Genomic DNA, 20,175 nt, shown 5'->3' on the forward strand with positions numbered 1-20,175 from the left:
GGGTTGGACTAGATGACCTTTAGAGGTCCCTTCCAACCCAAACTATTCTATGATTCTATGATATTTGTTTATGGATATTATTACATTAACAGTGGTCGGTGTGTGAAAATAATCACAGTATTGTGAAATGCCTTGTACTGCTTATTCCCTTTTCTGTAGGGGAATAAAATTATACTTGGATATCAGTGTAACTCTGTCTCTGTATGAAGTTTACTACTTTTGGAACGCTGGTAAAGTTAAAATGTTCAAACTCTTACCTGTAGTCCAAAATCAGAGAAATGAACAGCCTCACTCCTCTGACTAGGTAAAGTTTGACACTTGATGGTAATTTTAAGTATCAGTATTAACAATTGCATTCATCTCTAACAAATATATCCAGGTATTGTGTTTATGCTATGCATTTCATGTGCTAAATTCTCATTTATTCCCTGAGCATACCGATGCATACAAAACTTCTTTACTTTCATCCCAGAACAGTGAAATACTTAGTCTTAACAGGGTCCTGGGTTTTAATAGCACTCAGCAATATAGCTTGTTCCACAAATCATTGCTCTTATTTTTCATACTGGCACAACTTGAGACAAATATGCAATAAGAAAATCCTGGAGAGATTCAATCCTGTTGCCTATTTCACAGAAACTTACCCTTTGCGATGGGGAGTTTTCTGCTGGCTCCACTCTCTGGAGCAGTTCACTGTTCAGCTATAGCCGTGCAGAGCAGGGGGTTGTGAGTGTGCTGCTTTGGCGGTGACGGGGCCTTCCTCTTTTGTCAGCAGACCATGGTTACTGGATCAGCTGAGTTGTGCTGTGAAGCTGCAGCTTTAGAAAGATCCAGTGTGGTGTTTCATGCATGTAGGAACCATTTTGACTGCAGGGCAGATCTGAACTTGGGGCAGCGCTTGGTTTGAAGTTTCCTGAGCACAGACTCTGTGTTGAGGCTTTGAGACAGAGAGTAGAATCCTCTTCTGTGCATTTAAACATTAGGTGGTTTCATGCCGTCAGATTTTTTCAGAATAGTTCTTAAAAGACTTTAGATAATGCTCTTTGACAATGTTTGACAGCTACTGGCTAGTTTAATGTGAGCTGGAAGATGCCCACTTCTTAATCCAGAATTGTCTTGAAGGGGGCTTAGTATACAATAATAATGAATAATTAAAGACATATTAAATAATACTAACTTGTCTGACATTCAGAACAGTAAGTATGTGACTGTTAATTTAAGCAATTGATCTGTTGCTTCTACAGGAGAAAACTTCGATCAGAAATCCTAAATGTGAAGTAAGCTACAGTGTTCTCCCTGACCAGGTGCTACTCCTTCAGCATTTCTTTTGTTACATTATTTTTTCACCAGCTTTCTGCTTGTGAACTGCTACCATTAGAAGCTCAGTAGGAGCAAAAGTCTGTGTTAATTTGCCTGACTGTAACTGCACAATTAAAGCAGTTTATCAGCAGGGGTTAGGACAATCAATGTGTTCCGATGCTTCATGCTATAAAATTACTTCTGTTGTTCAAACAGATACTGTAATTAGTGCATCATTTTAAACTGGTTTTCTGCAGGGCTGGCTTGGAGTTTCATCTGATAAAAATCTTTATTTTTGCTACTTACCTAGGCATTTATTTTGATTGCAGGCTACTTCTAAAGTAACAACTTTTACTGAAATGTTAATGTCAGGAGTATATCATGTGAATAAACTTGTGAATACAGGTTTGGGGGGCTGGGTTGTTTTTCAGTTTTTGTTTGTTTTTCACTGGTCAGTCCTGTCAAGACTTAGAGTCACTGGCAAAAATGGAAGGAGAAAACTCCATGTTTGTATCTACAATTATTACTACATACTAGCATTTAATACCTAGTTCTTACACAGATGAACAAGTTGCTTCATGTCAGATAGTAAAGATAACTGTGTGTTCTGTCCCTGGCACATGCATAATTAGATTTCACTTAGGATAGTTTCATGAGACATGGTGAGCCAGTCTTTAAGTGGGAGTTATGTGTTAAATATGATCCCTCATCTTCTCCCTTTCCCAGTTATAGCACTGACCTTGTGTTGGCACTCAGTAGCCCCTTACGATCTTATTCAACCCACTTGTCCAGCAGAAAATGTGGTGGGAAGGGGGTGTGTTTTTGCTGCATCAGCACGTTGGCCTGGCTCTCTGAAAGGCTGGCGTGGTGCTGGCTCCAGTCCCAGTGGAGGAATAAGGACTGCCTGGTAAGGGGAGTGAACCTTTTGAAGTTGTTAGATTGGTCACAAAAAGATACAATAAGACAACAGTAAGAGATAATTCAAGTGATTTTTGTTTCGTTAGTGCTAGAGCACTCATGAATATGTATCAGCTGATGTGGAGTTATTTGTATATCTGAGACTTCTAAGTGGTTTATTCCTTGCACAATATGTTACAGAAATCCTCTGTCTTCCAAATGTTTGTTTTCAACGATCTCCGCAGCAGGGATCCCAAAAACTTAAAAATAAAATTCTGTAGCTCAGGTTGGCAGAAAGAACAGTTACAAGAACAAAAGTTACATTGAACAACACAAGATGGACAATTCTTGTGGCCCATGAAAGGTTGGGAGTAATGACCTAGTTTAGGGAAAAGAGCATTCTTCTTGGATTCCTCTGGCTTGGTTTTACTAGTTCAACTGTGTTGACAAAAGGTTGTTAAATAAGGTGTTATCCGTATTGAATTATTGAGTACTGTTTCTCTCGGACTCATTAATTGAGACCTGACATTGTTGCATGGCTACAATATATATCAACTCTTATTTAAAAATACTTGAACTAGAGCAGGACTAGAATTTGCTTACAATGACCTTTCTAATTTATCACTTTTTAGTGAAATTTAACTTTTGTTTTAAAATTGCTTTAAATGAATGTTAACTTTTTTTAAATTCACACAGCTTCTTTTAAACTGCTCTTCCAGTTATTTTTTAAACTTTGATATATATGTGTGAATGTTTTCATTATGGAAAAGAAACATTCACCTAGAACTACTGTCAGTTGTACCTATAGCACAATTTATTAGAAATCATATATTGTGGTAATTTTACTAAATAGCTGAATTTCTTCTCTCCACATCTTACCTGCTCCATTTGACTGTGAGAAGTGGCTATAAATGATTATACTGTTTCTTATATCTTAGGATAATTTTAATTAAAGTTCTTAGAATGTACTCGAGTTAAACCTTTGTACGGTTTAAAGGACTATAGCTATTCTGATGCCTTTTAATTTTAGCATTCAATTTGACATTATATGAAAACATTCTTCCTTTTTACTCTAGCTTTTCTGTGTTTTTTTCATTCAGTGGGGAGAGCAGCTTGTTGTAATAGGTTGGTGAAAACAGAATTTAATAACCTATCACTTCAAGATGTGTGAGGATACTAAGGTTAATTCTCAACTTTTCCTTGAGCCAGGGGGTTTATTTCTTTAGAAGGCCCCTGTTGTTGCTGCTGAGCTGTGTTTGTGTTTTCTAGTGGCCAACATTACTGGAAATTGTATGAGTTAGAGTGGAAAAAGCGCATAGGGTGGGGGTTGCACTTTTTTTAATACTACGGGCCATAGCTTTCTGAAAAAAATGCCATGTGGAAAACACTCCTTCCACTCTTATCACATTGCATTCATTCATCATTTATTGTCTAACTAATATATCCCTGCCTGCATATAAACAGATACTAGGAAAGTATTTCTTTTCAGTGTTTATTTCATTTTCCTTCAATGGCATTCTGACAGCTGGAAATGGCTGGATTCTACTTCACCAGTGTTTAATTCGTCAACTTATTTTTAGTCAGTCAACCATACTGTGAAGGTCTTCAGGCCTTTGTGGTGAGAAAAAAAGTTTGAGAATTTTTTAAAAGTTCTTGACAAAATATTTTGTGATAGCTTTCTTTCTGAAAATATTTTCCCCTTTCACCATTTGAATCCTTTGAACAATTTCAGTCAAGCTTGACAGGCACTTCTTTCCTTTGGGTTTAAAGTTTTTTGAAAATTATTGGCTAGATAGAGGAGAGGCCTAACTTAATAACTCTAGTCGAGGGAAGAGATGTACTGAGTTTTCAGTCATCTGCTTTGCGTAGCTTACAGAAAGTTGGTACGCTGCTGTCTCTTTCTTGTTAAGTCAATAGTCGAGGTATTAAGAAGGAAGCTTTGGGATGGGATATGAAGACGTAAGTAGAAATGGCCTTAAAGGACTGGGATGCAGGAGGTTTAAGACCACAACTTGGAATTACTGTGGTAGGGTGAGGGTATGGAACACACAGGACACAAATCAACAGGGAGATGGTCTTCAGTATTTCTTCTCACAGAACAACTTTTCTAATATTAAAGCTTGGCTGTATAGATGCAAGTCAGTTGCATCCTCTGCCTGCTTTTTGGCTCCCCCCTAAATCCTTCCCCAAGAAAAGAAAAAATAAGTAGAAAAAAACCACAAAAAAAAATCTGTAATTACGTTATGTACTGAGTTTTCAGTCATCTGCTTTGCGTAGCTTACAGAAAGTTGGTACGCTGCTGTCTCTTTCTTGTTAAGTCAATAGTCGAGGTATTAAGAAGGAAGCTTTGGGATGGGATATGAAGACGTAAGTAGAAATGGCCTTAAAGGACTGGGATGCAGGAGGTTTAAGACCACAACTTGGAATTACTGTGGTAGGGTGAGGGTATGGAACACACAGGACACAAATCAACAGGGAGATGGTCTTCAGTATTTCTTCTCACAGAACAACTTTTCTAATATTAAAGCTTGGCTGTATAGATGCAAGTCAGTTGCATCCTCTGCCTGCTTTTTGGCTCCCCCCTAAATCCTTCCCCAAGAAAAGAAAAAATAAGTAGAAAAAAACCACAAAAAAAAAATCTGTAATTACGTTATTTTTTCTTTTATTTTTGTGCAACTGAATTTCGAGGAGTTGTAGCAAGATATTTTTTTTAAACTACCTGATTCATTGACCTTAATAGCAAGATAAATATTGAGCAGTTTCTTCAAGTCCATTATTGTGTATAGGTACCCTGAGGATAATGAGTGTATACGCACAGGCAACAGAATGAAAGCAAAATCTGTTTACAGAATTAGGCTATATTTAAGGATACTGAAATTTCTGCCAAACAAGGAGCACAGTGAAATTTCATCTGCCAGTTATGTTGCTCTTAATGTTCTTTAATTTAGCAGACAAGGTAGTTTGGTTGTAATTAAGCTTTTCTAATATTGTTGTTCCCCAAGGTTGTGGCATAAATCATTTTACTCTGTAGTTTCCTGCATCTTCACTGCTTCCATTTTTCCTGTATAATTCTTCCATAAACAGTCTCTGGGATGCAGGAGAACTCCGTGCTGTAAATTACTTCTTGTGTATGTTACATAATTTTGAATATATGCAGTTGAATTTCTTTTTCCCCGAGTCTTTTATTCAGGTTTCCTGGTTTTCTTGGTGCTGTTACTTCTATGTGCATACCCCTCCTGCTGTGGTAACAAACATTTTTTGCCCAAAATAACTCTCATGGCAATTTCTGTTACTCCTCGCTGCTTTTTCTATAGGTAGACCTGGCAATCAGGCTGAATTGCTCAACAGTTGTTACTGAAGGACAAGAGGCAATGGGCATGCTGAAATAAAAGAAATGACATTTAAACATAAGAAAAAGCTTTTTTTTTTTTCTTGTGACTGAACACTGGTTGAACACTGAACAGGTCGCCTGGAGAGGTTGTGAAGTCTCCATCCTTGGAGATATTTAAAACTTGGCCCCCAGCAACCCTGCCCTGAGGGTTGACCCTGCCCTGAGCAGGGAGGTTGGACTGGATGATGTTCAGGGTCAGTTCCCACCTCAGCCATTCTCTGGTTCTGTGAAGTAATCTGGTTTGTCTTAGCTGCAAGTCACTTCAAGATAGCCACAGTTTGTAGTTTCTTTCTACGAAGTTATGCAGCAGGGCAAGTTGTAGTCATTCTCTCCTGCCCATCTCTTCTCCCCAAACAATTTCAAAAGAAAACCCTAACCAACCCTTAAAGTCTTGGACCGTATTTATGAGTCTTAAGAAAGACACCTTCCAACTTGAATTCCAGATATATTCAACTAACCCGTTCAGTCTTTTCTATAATAAAACAGGGTTGGGAAAAGTTGTTTTCAAGACTTGTTGCACAGAGGACTGGTTTAATTTAAGTAAAGATTTTACTTGGGGGAAAATATGTTTTCCCAAACCATCCTTTCAGGATTTAAAAGGAGAATGAGGTAGCATAAAAAATTGCATCTCTTAACTGCAGGAGATTGCAGGTTATGTCTCCTCCCATGAGCCTAGCCCTGTCATACGTTGCATCTGACTTTCTGTTTGAATGAATGACCTAGTGTAGATCTGAATTTCTGGCTTTTGGTAAAAACAAAACAAACAAATAATCAAACATACATATTGGTATAACTTTCCACTAGCATTTTCAATAAACCAAAAGACATTTCTTGGAAAACTTAACCCACTAAGAAAGCAACCTCATGGGACAGAGTGGAAGCAGTAGAGGAATTCTAAGCCCTGGTCCATTGAGGTAGAAGAGAAGAAATTGGAAGCCCATTCCAAACTCTATTCTCTTATTTTTTTGACTAATTGTTTTTTCAAAACATATTGTCTGGACTTTTATTCTTTCTTTCAGTCTTACCATTTGACTTAAGAAATAGTATTCTCCACAACAACAGGACTTTTATTAATGTACTAGAACACTTCATGACCATAGAAGAGCATATATAGAAATAGTCATATACTAGTTCACTTATACCGATAAGTATTTGTATGATTGTTTGTGCTGTGAGGTCTGACCTTAATAGTTTGTGTGATTATTGACCTTACACACAGTGTGTTCCACCTAAAAGTAAATTAGGGGTGTATGACTTTTTGTGGGGAAAAAAAAATCTATGGTATCGTCTATTGTCCTATGTGCAGCTTTTTCTTTTAACAAAAAAAACCCTGAACAAACAAATCCTCATGCTGTAACAGAATAATTTGAAGTACAACACCAATAGTTGAGATTATATTTCAGTTAATCTGAAATATTTAAATACTGAATAACAGAGAGGCAGGCTACCTTGTTTTATATAACAAAGAAAGTATTTTTCTGTATTCTGAAAGTTACAAATCAGGCATACATCCACTATTAACAATGTGCGTTTTATTTTTCATTGCTGACAGGTGGTAACTCCTCCAAATCTTCCAAGTTTTTGGGACTTAGCAGCATATTATTTTCATTATGAAAGAAATCGATGCAGCACAGTAAGGCCCCTTTGTGTTTGTGCCCACACTATGTATAAGCATGCCATTTAATCGCATGGTAGCTAAAACTGCATTTAGGCATTCCTTCGCTTTTAGGAACAGAACTTGCCATTTTACCTGGGGAAATGTTTCCTTGTCATTTATTCCTCTTGCCCTTCCTCCTCCCCCCCCCCCGTGGTACTATAGTTGTGCAGGTTATCATGCATCTTGTGTTAGTAACTGGTACCTTTCCCATTCCAGCGTTGTGTCAGCTCACCACCAGTCAGTGCAAGAAGACGTAGCGGCATGTTCCTTGCTCTGCCCTCTGCTGGTTTAGGAACCATCTCTCATTCATCATACCTGTGACATAATAATTTGTACTACCTCATATTAATATAGCTTGTCACCATCTTAAAAGAAAACACCTCACTCCTGCTTTGGATTAAAAGAAAATAATAAATTGAATTGTTTAAATAGTAATAGTGGAGTTTTGATTATGATTGAGTGAAATAAGCTGCAAATACTTTGTGGTAGATAGTTCCTTCAAAGATTAAATTACAGCAGAGAACATGTTATAACTCAGCTGCACTTTGCGTCAGGTTCTGTTTTATAAATGATGGTTACTTTTCTCTTTCTTCAGCTTCTGGAATTCACAGAGATATTTTCACAGCCACCATTGTTTAGAAAGTTGGCTGAGATAGCATTTTAAAAAAAGAAACCACGGTAGCTGATAGTATGGAGTAGTGCGTATGTGCACATATTACATGAAGAATAGTGAAAAGAAATTTCTGTCAAAATACTGATTCTTTTACAGAAAATTTTCCATACATCTCTCATGATTCTGTATTTTCCCCCCATTTTTATCCTTGTCTATTCCACAAAACATTTCAGACTTAAAGCAGCTGAATTAAAGACACAACATTCTAAGGAAGAGCGCTCTCTCGAGTATATGTGAATATAAAGTACTGCAAGTATTTGTTGGTATTAAATCTTCAAACATTTCCTCTGCATGTCTTTTTTCCTGGAAGAATTTTAGTGAAATTTGGGGGAAAAGACACATTTACAATTAACTTTGCTTGCCTTAATTTTTTTTTAAATATGAATTGTGGTTAAGTCACAAATCTTTATCTTACAAATAGGAGGCTCTTTTATTATGCCCAGGATTTTACGTTTTAAATAAGTGTTTTTGTTTATGCGGGCCTTTATTTAGATTCAGAAGTTATAGTAAACCTTTCTCATTTCCTCAATTTTTGATTCCTCACACACACACGTTTTTTTTTTACTCGTTTTTTTACATTTTAAATTTTGTCAAATTTAAATTATGTTTCTGGGAAATTTAGCTAGCTTTATTCACTGTTTAATAAAAATGAAGTTGGAAAGTTTCTTGTGTGTTGTGTTCATTATCTTATTTTTTGAAAGACTGGATACTTGAATGTGTTACTTAAATTTACTGATATCTGTTGTTTAAAATGTTTACATTAAAAAACCTGTTTTGTTTAGCATGGCCTCCCTTTCTGAAAATATTACTAAGGTTTATCTTTGGGATTATTAATACCATTGATGCAACAGAGTACCTGTGTAATGGTGACCATCTTTGTTACATGCTGTTCTGTGACTTCAGTATTAAAGCCTTGTCATCTCCTCCTCTCTGCACTTCATCAAGTACATGTAGCTCTGCTTTGAAAATTGCAACTTCTGTTCCCTTTGTAATGTTTGATTCTTGAACCTTTTCTTCATGAGTATTTAAAAGCTATTTTTAACACTGAAAAATTGCTCCCTTTTCTTGTCCTTTAGAGTGATTCAGATGGAGTTTCTATGTATGGTGTCTGTTTCACTTTTCTTGAAAATATTAGTTTGCTTAACCACCAGTATGTTTCATCTGTCTAACCCTTGAAAGGCTCCAAAGAATATTGAAAGCAATACTGTGTTTGTAGTACTTCTTTTTCTTGTTCCATTGTGAGGTTGGGAAAGGTATTCTAAGAAATCACATATGTGTGTTTTTAAAAAAAAAAAAAAAAAAAAAAAGTATGAGGTTCCAAAACACAAGGTCCTGAAAAAGATATTTTGAATCCTAAGTTCTTGTTAAGTAACCACATAAAACAGTCTCCACGGTATGAAGAAGTCTTTTCCCATCTCACTGAAAATACAGTTCGTACTATTCACAGAATTGATTGTCTACTGTTTATGTAATTGTTTTATACAGAATGTAACTGCTTCATAGCTTCCATGATTTGTTGTTTTTTGTTTTTGTTTTTTTTTGTTTTGTTTTTTTAGGAAGAACAGAACCGAGGCAAGCCCAACTGGGAACACCTGAATGAGGATTTACATGTACTTATCACTGTGGAGGATGCTCAGAACAGAGCAGAAATAAAACTGAAGAGGGCTGTTGAAGAAGTAAAAAAGTTACTGATACCTGCAGTAAGTATTTGTATGCAAGTCTTCAATTTCCATTTCCAGAAGTTACTTCTGAATTACAATTAATACTGCAGCAGTAAGATTAAGCTTACAGAGCGGCATCCTAAAATGAAGTTTAGGTATTATTTTGTAATACTCTAGTGATCTTTAAAATGTCTCATCCCAGATCAAATTATTCCTCAGAACAGAATAGTATTTTTAAGAGATGTTCATATTTTTGCCTGTTTTCAATACAGATGCAGGAAATTGTTACCATCTTTAAAAGGCAGTGCTGAACTGTTACAAACACTAGCTTTCTCACCTTCTTTCAGTATAAGGATGCTTCACTTTAAAGCTGGGGAAATACAACATGCCTTTATGTTTCACTTTGAGCTGATTCTGATACTTTAAGAAAAGAAGGCATGTTTTCTTAGATCATCACATTAAACACATTCCAAAAAGAACAAAACCCTTCAGAAACGCCGTATCAAAAAACTTTGCTGTCAATATACTGGGGAAAAATAAACATAGTGAAACTGGAAAATGGGTTGTCTTTCTCATTTCCTGATAATATAAACTGCTGCCCAGCCAGATGACTTAAAGCCTTTGCAGGGACCAGAATTACCCTGCGAGAGCCCTTCTCTTAGATCTGCTCTGTATTCTCACTCAAAGCAAGGTGACTCAGCGTGGCTGTATAGTGCATCCCAGGCCATTAACTTGCATCTTGTGCTGATCTTTACCACCACTTTTGTGCCATTATAAAATGATAAAAATAAATTATATCTTTTTCATTGGAGGAAAAATTTTCCATATTATGAGGAAAAATTGAGATTATCTTGTGAAAGAAAGTAGTAGGTGGTATTAAAATGACCTAGTGATTTTGAGTGCTTAGTGAATGCTAAGAGATGCTGGCTGTGAGGAAACTTGTGACGACACATGCTGTATAAGCAAATTTATTCAGAACACATTTTTTAAAGTTACCAAAGATCAGGAGAGAGACTTAATTTTTGAATTAACAAAATAAGGTAGAATATTAAGCAGGAAGTATGAAAAAAATGTAACTTAGACCTCTTCACATCGCACATTGTCAATCTCTGAAAGCAGAAGACAACTAGAGAAAGTAGATCTTCAGAATTTATTCATTTACTAAAGAGATCTTGAGCACATTAGGATTGAGTTTATAGTCAGGATTAGAAATGGTAATAAGAAAAAGATCTATTTTTTTTTTATATGGGCAAAACTTGAAACCCTTATGTTCATTCTCTAACTACTATGCAGCAAATAGTTTAAAAAACACAGAACTCAAACTTCCCTGTGATACAGAATTAATTTTGTCAAATGTCTGTTGATTCTTCTACCTCCCTTTTATTGCTGAATAATATGACTGAAGGGTCATGTTGAAGATGACCTGATAGCTCACAAAACCCCAATACGTCTGAAGTACTAATGTGTATACTCTGTGTATGTTTGTGTTATGCTTGGTTTCTGGAGCTGGTGTATGGGTGTGTTTTGAGCCTCCAAAAAAACCTGAATACATTAGTATTTTTTCATTGTGATAGTGTCAGCCAGCTCTTTGTCTTGAAAATATTCTTCCTCATGTATTAACTTAATCAGTTGGGGGAGCTCTATAATCCTGATTACAGGATTCTTTTTTCCTTTTAGAAAAAAACAACAACACAGGGCTAACTATTGTCCAAATACAGCATCAGTTGAAAAACACTTCGTGCATTTCGTTAACATTTTATATATAATGTGTAGGCATAAGAGATTTGGGCGGTGCTTATTACATGCACAAGAGTTAAAGGTCTGTTGGCTCTCATTTCTGAAAATTATGCCAAGTTGAAACAGGCATGTGTAGTACATACTAATGAATTAGTGCAAAAAACAAGTTCACCTATATGCTATCTGTTGCATCTGTTCAATTAGTATAAAAAATGGCTGGTTAATCAAATTATGGTTTCAGGCAGTTGAAAAATTCTGTTTTAGGATTAAAAAATATGAATTTAAAACTTCTATGAAGGAAGCCATAAACCTTTAAATAATCAGGGTGAGCATGAGGAAAAAAAGAAATCCTAGCTAATTATAATAAGATGGGGGAAATTGTGGATGTTGGAAGTTTCCAAAGATGCTCTGAAGTGTATTAATGGAAAATTGCAAATTCCCTTTCACGTGGTAGAATACCTGCAACTATTACTGTTTTCCAAATAAATGTCAGAGGATTAAAATTGATAAGAAGATACTAATATATTTCTGTTTTATCTCCATCCAACTTGAATAAAATTTGAAACGATTCAGTCTCATTCTTGTCATATAGTGGCAATGCTTTGGTTTTCCAAGATACATTTCAGAAAAACAAGCTAGTGTTAGAGATGAGGATTAGTTACTAATTTCTTGGAATAATCAGTTATTTTTATACTCAGGATATTAAAAAGCCTAATTACATTTTATAGCAAGAATGCACAAATAGGCACATTTCTAAAATGGATTTCTATTTGAAGGTACTTGGGTGAACAGAAACTATTTCAGTAGCAAAGTGTGTTTCTTCTCATCTTTATGAATTTGGATCACTAGTGAATTTTTTTCCTTCTGGAAGTGAATTATTAATTTCCCTTTCCACTTGCTCTTGGATTTTTACCAAGATGGTGGTATAGTCAGACAGTTTATCTTTAGAATTAAAAAGGACAACTTGAGGCAGACTGGCTGAACAAGCCATTTTTTTCTCCCTAAGGAGAAAGGCCAAAAGCTTTCAAAACATTTCCCCCCTCCCCAAATTATTATTGTTTTGTATTTAATTTTCATTTCTTTGGTATGAAACTTTTTTTTAATTTTGGCTGTACTTCAAGTTCTATAGGACTAATTCTTTTCCTCTTCCCATAGTTCAGTGAGATACTGGTCGTTATCTGGACCTGCAAGATCATATGGTACTGCTGCTTTCATGTTTTTCTCCGAAGAAAAACAGGAAGAAAAAAGCAGTCTTCAGGCTTTTGGGATCACATTGAGCTGTACCGTCCTTATGCCTCCTTCTAAAGTGAATCCTACAGGTTATTGATCTGTCTTCTCTTCGTTGTGAGAGCTTTGACAGTTTATTTTTTTATTTGCAAGAGTTCAGTAAGGATGGGCAGTTCTCCTGCAAAGGAAAGACAAAAGATGCTCTGGATTGTGCACATAAGAAAAAACGCAGAGCCTGTGTAAGGGGACGTACGTAATAATTAAGTATAGCATACCAAGTTACAGTGTCGTTAAGGGTTTGCAATTATTCTTTGAGGTCCTGGGCAGTAGGGCTGAATTCCTCTGCTAGAAATACGTAATGCTTCTACATGTTCTAAGAAGTGTTGAATAAACTCTTCTAGCTGAATGTGTTTTCTAGATACTCCTTTTGTTATACAGGTGTCCAGGTCTCTCTAATTACTAATTTGCCTTTATACTAACGGTCTTTATATAGGATGAGGCATGTACAACAGAATTCAAATTTCAGGCAAATACTTTTTACCCCTTTTTCCTTTGACTCCACATTCTTCCTTTCTGAGGAAAAGTTCATATTTCTGGCTTCTACTTAACTATTCTAATTTGGTCTGGAATTGGTGTTTTTCAGATTCTTTGTATTGCTCTTCCTGTGTTGGGGCAGCAGTAGTTTTTCTTGGTTGCTGCCTCCACCTTGTCTGAAGACAACTGCAACATAGTATTAGTCAGTGATGCTCCCTGTCAAACTGTGTGTATTATTTTCCTCTATGATAATGGAATTTTAAGATTGTGATGGGTAGGAAATAATGTTTCAGTAGAAGATTGTTTTATTTTGTTGGTACATTTGGTTCTTGCCTATAATAGTGATTTTAGACTTTTCAGTCCTGAATATCTTTAAATTTAGCTGTATTGTATGGGGGAAAGTATCATTATTTAAACAAAAAAAAATAGAGCTTAATTAAAATAAATACTGCAGCAATATTGGTTTCATAATGTCAAAATTCTTAGAGTAGATGAATGTCAATGGCAATGATTGATTTTTTTTTTTTAAGGTAATTCCAACACAAATAAAAACATGCTATATAAGAGATAAGTTAATTATTCCTTTAATGTGGAAAAACTTTAATTATGACTTAAAGTAGATGGGAGTCAACAAGCAACCAATTTTATAATGGTCATTTTTGTGTATTTTTGTAGCAGCTTTATGCATTGGACAAAAATTACCATCGGTCTTCGATAGTGTTCCCAAGCATTTCATCTTGTTTGGTATAGGTGTTTCAGTGTTGTAGTTGAGGAATTTAAAAATGGAGTAAGAAAAGATGCAAAATAAAGATGTTACTAGAACACAGTTTTCCACACCAAGGTGATCTATAACATAAGTTCATAGAGAGTCCAAATTACCAAAACCTAATAAGCCATTTAATAATAGAGGAAAGTTTGGATAATTTTTGCTGTATGGAGGAGCTGAAGTTGGAAATTAATTTTGCTAGTCTTCAGGTCAAATTAAAAAAACAAAACAAAACCAACTTTGCAGAGCTACAAAGCCTCAAATGTTAAAGCAGAAATACCAAACTGGCCTGAAGAGTGCTGGATTAACTGATGTTACTGTCCTTTAGCCATATCATAGTTGCTGCTACTACTGTAGTCTGTTTCTAGCAAGCTGTTCAGAAGGCTGAATAAGTCTGAATTAGTGAAACTGTGAAATAAAGGAAGCAAAGCATACACTCTTGCCTCTAAACATTTTCATAAACAACAGAGAGAAAATAGCTATGCCTAACAAATAATAAAGTAGTAAAACTCAGAATGAGAACAACTGTGTAAATACCTGGAAATTGCCCAAGAGGCTGAAGCAGTTGCTGAAAGTGATTGATTGAATCTTCTTGAGTTAAGGTTTTACTATTGGGTGAATTTACTTTGGCCTGAAGGGCTGGTAATGTTAAGTGCAAGGCACTGCTAGAAAAGTAAAAGTAGGAGCAGCGAACAGAGTGCTTAGAAGATGTGTTAACCAGGGCAGTACGATAAGAAATACTGGCTGTTTTCAGAGGAAAATAAGCAACTAAACACTGTAAGATCTTGTATTTTGCTTTACTTGTAGTGCAATAAAAACAGCCTCACCAAGTTGGAATGGAATTCTAGATCATGGAGACAATAGGGAAAACCTGTGCTGATGATGACTGCTTTCAGTACCAGCTGTGACAAAGGATGGGACTGGGAAAAACCTTAAGAATTTTTTTTTATGTCAAAAGATTAAAACAGATAACATACACTGTTTATAAAACAAAGGATTATTATATTCTGCATAGTAGAAGGCAGAGGAATTAAGAATAAAGTTAATAGCAGAAGAAAATCTGGGGAAGTAGGATTTGGTTTTCACCTTGAAGATACTATTAGCCATCTTTTTGCTACAAAGAAAAAAAAATCATTGAATAAAAGAATCAAATAACAAACTATTCACTGTAAGCGTCATGGAGAATGATACTCTTCTTTATGTTCAGCATCTTGAAACATAGTATGCCAGTGAAAATATCAGCAAAACTTTGAATGAAGATGTAATCCAAACAGCTACAACAAATGTATGTGACCCAATGGTTAAACAAAAATATTTGTGTTCAATGGGATACAGTCTCTTCTTTGGTATCCGTTGCTTTAAATTGTGAAGAGATGTACAAGCATTTTGTGGTTACACTGAATCGCTTGCTTTGCTAAAGAAGTGAATCTTTTCCATGGTAGTCCAGCTAATGTGCAAGGATTTTACTCACAGACTTTCTTCTTCCAAATGTTTGCTGTACTCCTTATCAAAACAGCAGCAGAAAATGACATTCTAGTGTTTCATCCAGTTTAATGTGCTGTATACTGCATGATTTTTACAAATTGGAACGTTCTTCGTAGTGATGCTTGGTATGTAAGTACCGTAACTGTCCTCCTTCTGTTTGCTCCCTGTTACTAGAGATGTTATTTTGATGGTATTTCTGTTTTTAATTACTCTGATATACAACGCATTTTCTTTATATAACAAGAGAGAATGTAATGAAGGGGCAATAGTATTGGCAGAATGTTTTGGTTTTCAGTTGGATAAGTTAAAAGCATGTCTTTCCCGAAGACTGCCTTCAGCAAGTGTGATGAGGTGGGGCTTCTTTATTCATTAAAGTAAATTTCTAATACCTTCCTTATAAGTGTAGTTGTAAATTTCCATTGTGGTTTATTTTCAACTTCTTACAATAAAATAAAGAAGGATATCTTCATTTTTACCCTGAGAACTTTGTGTACTGTGAATTCTGTAGAAAAAAACATGATAAATTAGAAAGAACTTTAATTTAAGAATTTTTAATCGTGCTTTAGCTTTAGTAAAAAAAAAAAAGTGGCTATTGTAGTAATGCTGTACATAATTTGTTGCCCTGTAGCTAAGACCAGCAAAAGCTTGAAATTAAAGATATTAGGAGAAGAGAAGATTTCATTTCTTTTAGCCATCTAAAAAGCCACAATAAATTCTGCATGCAAGTTTGACTTCCCTGAATAGCTCTTTCTAACTCATTCCTGCGTGGTGTGCTGGTTTTATGTTTTTGCTTTCACAAGTGAGAATATAGTGCTGCCTTCTATAGTCTCCCTGTTGAAATGTTGGTCATGCTGTGCAATCCATTGTTTGCTGCTTGTTCAATTAGTTATGAAATGAGTGAGTGATACAGTAGCAGAAAAAGGACACTGCCGTCCTTAAAAGCGTTTTAGGAAATTCCTGCGTTACATCTGCTTTGTCAGTTCAGATGCAAGTCTCACAGTGCACGTCACGTAAATGTTCAAAAGGGAAGCTCTGTAGGTAGGGTAATGAAGCAGCCCAACTTCTTGGGAGTGACTGCTAGATAACACGTGGTAAACTTTTTGATGTGGAGGAGAGGTGATAGTGTATTATTTTTAGTAGTATGAAGCAGACATAATGTTTCCATGACAGTATGAACCAAGGGCTACTGCAGTCCTGCCATTCCTTCATGATTTGCTGTTCCTGCTTCCTGTTTTGCATCAGAAAGTACTGGCCTTCATCTGACCGTGTAGCGAGTCCATTTGGTGCAGAGCTTAACCTTGGATTAGCTGACTTGCTACGGAGTCAGTTTTGTTTTACCACTGACAGAAGTGAGGGAATGAGAACATGCAGCCAGAGAAAAATGGGATTGCAGCAGACCACCCTTAAATAAACTTAAACTTTTGTAGAACTGTGAGTGAGTATGTTCACCTGCTGATAGGACGAGAATAAAATCATCAGAAACTCCATGTAGCAGAATATGACAGTGGAAAACAAAAGAGGAAAGCCGACTAGTATGTAGGTTTTCCTCTTGTGTTTTCCACTGTCCAGTATGTCTAGTACTGGTAATTTCAGTAGCTTATTCACAAGTTGAATAAAGAATTAGTTATGTTGAGCAGTCCTTAAGTAAATTCTGATATGCATTTTAATGGTCTTATTCCGCTGAAAGTTTTTACTGTCGTGCAAGTCTGAGTTTTAAAAATGAGGACAAGAATCTCTTACACCAGTTCACATAGGAAGTGTTCACGTATTGTACTTGATATGTTACTGCAGTGTTAAATTTTTGAGCTTACACTAGTATTGACTATTAACAAAATTATTTCAGGCCAGCTGCAAGTGTGAAGCAGCTCTCTCCATCATTGTGTACTGTGGTGGAAACCCTGTAGACCTGTGGTTCATTACCATCAAAATAAAGTCTGATGGAAATGATTTTTGAGACCATGTTTACTACAAGATATCTAGGTGATTTGCAACTTAATTGAAGTAAAACTTGTTTAAACTCTGTTAAATTCCTCAACTCTCCTGAAATAATCTTCATAGTACTAAGGAGAAAACAAATATTATTCATCAGAATAATACATCAGGATGTTGTTCACGAGAATAATTTTGAAAGGGGATATAAAATCTGCTCTTTTGTATTATGATTATAAATTTGTTTTCAACTTTCTATTTTCAAAGAGTTGGCACATAATGAAAAGGTAAATATAAATTTATGATGATCTATGCCCTCACACATTTCAGTTGATTGTTTTACAGATTTGGACATGTAGTCACAATCAGGTATACTTATGTAAATATGTCTAGTTTTATTAGCTTAGAACTTAGGTAGCAGTTCATACTGATTCTTGTTCTCACTAGGCTTTCCTTATACTAATGGGAGAAAGAAGCTCTTCCAACAGTTATTTCTAAGCACCTTAATCCAGTTGTTACTCTGAATCTTCTTCGGGACATCTCTGATGGCTTCTAGAACCCAGGGGAATCGGTTGATTGTGCCTACATACAGTTACTGTTGAATACCCTATCTCTTTCCCCTTTTCCTTCTTCTCCAAAATATTTATTGGAGATGTGTATCACTCTCCTCTGTATTCACTTATTTAAGGTGTTACAAATGTATAACTTGAGAAATGGTAGATTGTAATTTATGAAAAAGACCTTGGGAAACTTACAAAGTAGTTTCTTCTCAAAGAGAAACAATGAAGCTCTGTTGCCGGAAACTCAGTAGGCACATGCCCTTCCAAAGCAGGGTTATGCATTGATTAGGAGCTGTAATTAGGTTCTACATGGGTTTTGTCTGTTTTTCAGAAATGTGCTTAATCTATCTGGGTAGACATAGTTGTGGAAGAACAAATGACATTGACCTATTCTGGTAATTCATTTTGTAGTATCTGTAACTTTTTTTCATTTCTCATCCCATTTTTTAAACTTGCTTCTTCTATTCTTGGCTATTTTTCCCGTGCTTCCTGTAGTCTTTTTTTTCCCCTTCCATATCTTTGTTCTTTTTCTATTGATGGCCCCAGAGCAGAACATGTAAGCTGGGATCTTTATATAAAATCTTGTTAAAAGTATTTCTCACCTTATGCAAGAAGTAGATGATGAAGCTATGATTCTCCTTGGCTGTCCATCTTTATCAAGATGACAAGAAAACTGCAACAAATTACCCATGCATTATTTTCCTTTTCCTTCTTTTCTAGCTACAGTTGGTCTTTTAGATTTCTGTTTTACTTCATATTTTTGACCTCAAAATAACTGTACTTGTCAGTGAATTTTCTGTGAGAATTTGATTTTTAAATTTGTATATACATGTCTTAACTGTAGTTGAATTTTATTGATCTTGGGTACCAAAAGTTGTTTGTTGTTGGTTGGTTGGTTTTCTTTTTTAAAATCACAGCCTTATACCTAAGCAGAAGAAATGCTAATTGTAGAATTGTGATTCCTGGGAGACATAGTATAAAGAGTAGAAATTTGTTGTCCTGCACTTTTAACACATTTTTATACTAAATATTAACCGGACTATATTAAGGAGGTCAGGTCATTTCATGTACAAGTCGTTTTGGCAGTGGTTTCTGGAGGGATCCTCGCAATTGCAAACATTTTTGTGTGAAGTAATAGTAAAGTAACCAGTAAACGTTTCCCTTTTCCAGCTATTTAAAGCATTCTTTATTGCCAGTGTTAGTTTCGAAATCTAGATTTCTAATTATACAAAAATAAAGCTTGTCATACAAACATCTGTGGTTTAATGCTGACTGATGATTAATAGTAATCAAGTTGTTCTACATTATGCTATTTTGACGTCAGAACACAGAAAATTCTAACCTTTGGAAAAGTGCCAAGGGTTTTTCACCTACTATTCAATAGAAAACTTAGGTGTTTCTTTTTTAAAACAGTACAGAAATGCTTCAGCTTCCAGTGGGGGACTAATAAGATTTCTCTTTCTTTCATAAGTTGTTTATAGGCTAAAGCTTTAATATGGGAATGTTCTGGACCCTGTTATCAGGAGAAACATGGGAGCATGATATAAGAGATTGGAGCTAACTATTTTAAATAGCTTACATCATTTTGGACTGGGCCATTTGTAACATAATTTAAATTAAACCAGAGACTGGTAAACTGTCCTGGAAAGTGAAAGATTAGATGAGATGTTACTGGGAAGTTGCATTGCTTGGAACACAGTTATTAATGAGAAGCATTTAAAACTCCATCAGGTAGTACTTTTTCATGTGTGTTGCTGGAAATGGTATGGTTTTTTATATTTTTTTTCTTATATCTTATGTATTTTATAATAAGCATTTTAAAAGCTCTGTCTTATTTTCAAACATACTTTGTTAATAGGGATAACAATGAAAACAGAACTGCCTTCTGCATCTTCAGTATTACCATTATTAGCTAATTTTTAATATTTCCACAGCATCTGTGTACACAGTAAGTTATGTTCATCAAATTCAACTTGTGTTGGAAAGTGGAGTGTGTTTTAAATTCCACATCACTTGGAATTATTGGATAGAAGGAAATCTGAACACCAGCAAATCTTAAGAAAAAGTCAGGGGTCTCTAATACTATATCCAGTCCTTTGATACTGCAGTGTCTTATAAATACGGATTGGAAGATTGGAAGATGTGAAGTTTTCTTTTTGACCAAACACAGCTGTAGATACTAAGAATTTCAGTTGCTTTGTTTATAAATAAATAAATCCAGCCTTTGATAGACACTTTTCTACAGTCTCCAAAATTGCACATTGCAAATCCTTTTTCATGAGACAAAAAAAATCAAACCCCAAAATCCACCATTTGGAGTTGGCTGTCTTAAGATCATTTGTAGTAATTTTGATGAAAA

The 20,175-nt window shown here is 35.4% G+C and overlaps 1 protein-coding gene across 1 annotated transcript in view; it reads left to right on the plus strand.

Annotated features, from left to right (window-relative positions):
- QKI (QKI, KH domain containing RNA binding) overlaps positions 1-20,175 on the plus strand; it is a 104,678-nt gene that overhangs the window by 40,591 nt on the left and 43,912 nt on the right. The window contains exon 4 of the mRNA XM_009278459.1: positions 9,474-9,617. Within this exon, the coding sequence (XP_009276734.1) occupies positions 9,474-9,617 (144 nt within the window). The remainder of the gene's footprint in view (positions 1-9,473; positions 9,618-20,175) is intronic.

The sequence above is a fragment of the Aptenodytes forsteri genome, unplaced genomic scaffold (genome assembly GCF_000699145.1).
Source record: "Aptenodytes forsteri isolate BGI_AS27 unplaced genomic scaffold, ASM69914v1 Scaffold210, whole genome shotgun sequence".
NCBI classification, from domain to species: domain Eukaryota; kingdom Metazoa; phylum Chordata; class Aves; order Sphenisciformes; family Spheniscidae; genus Aptenodytes; species Aptenodytes forsteri.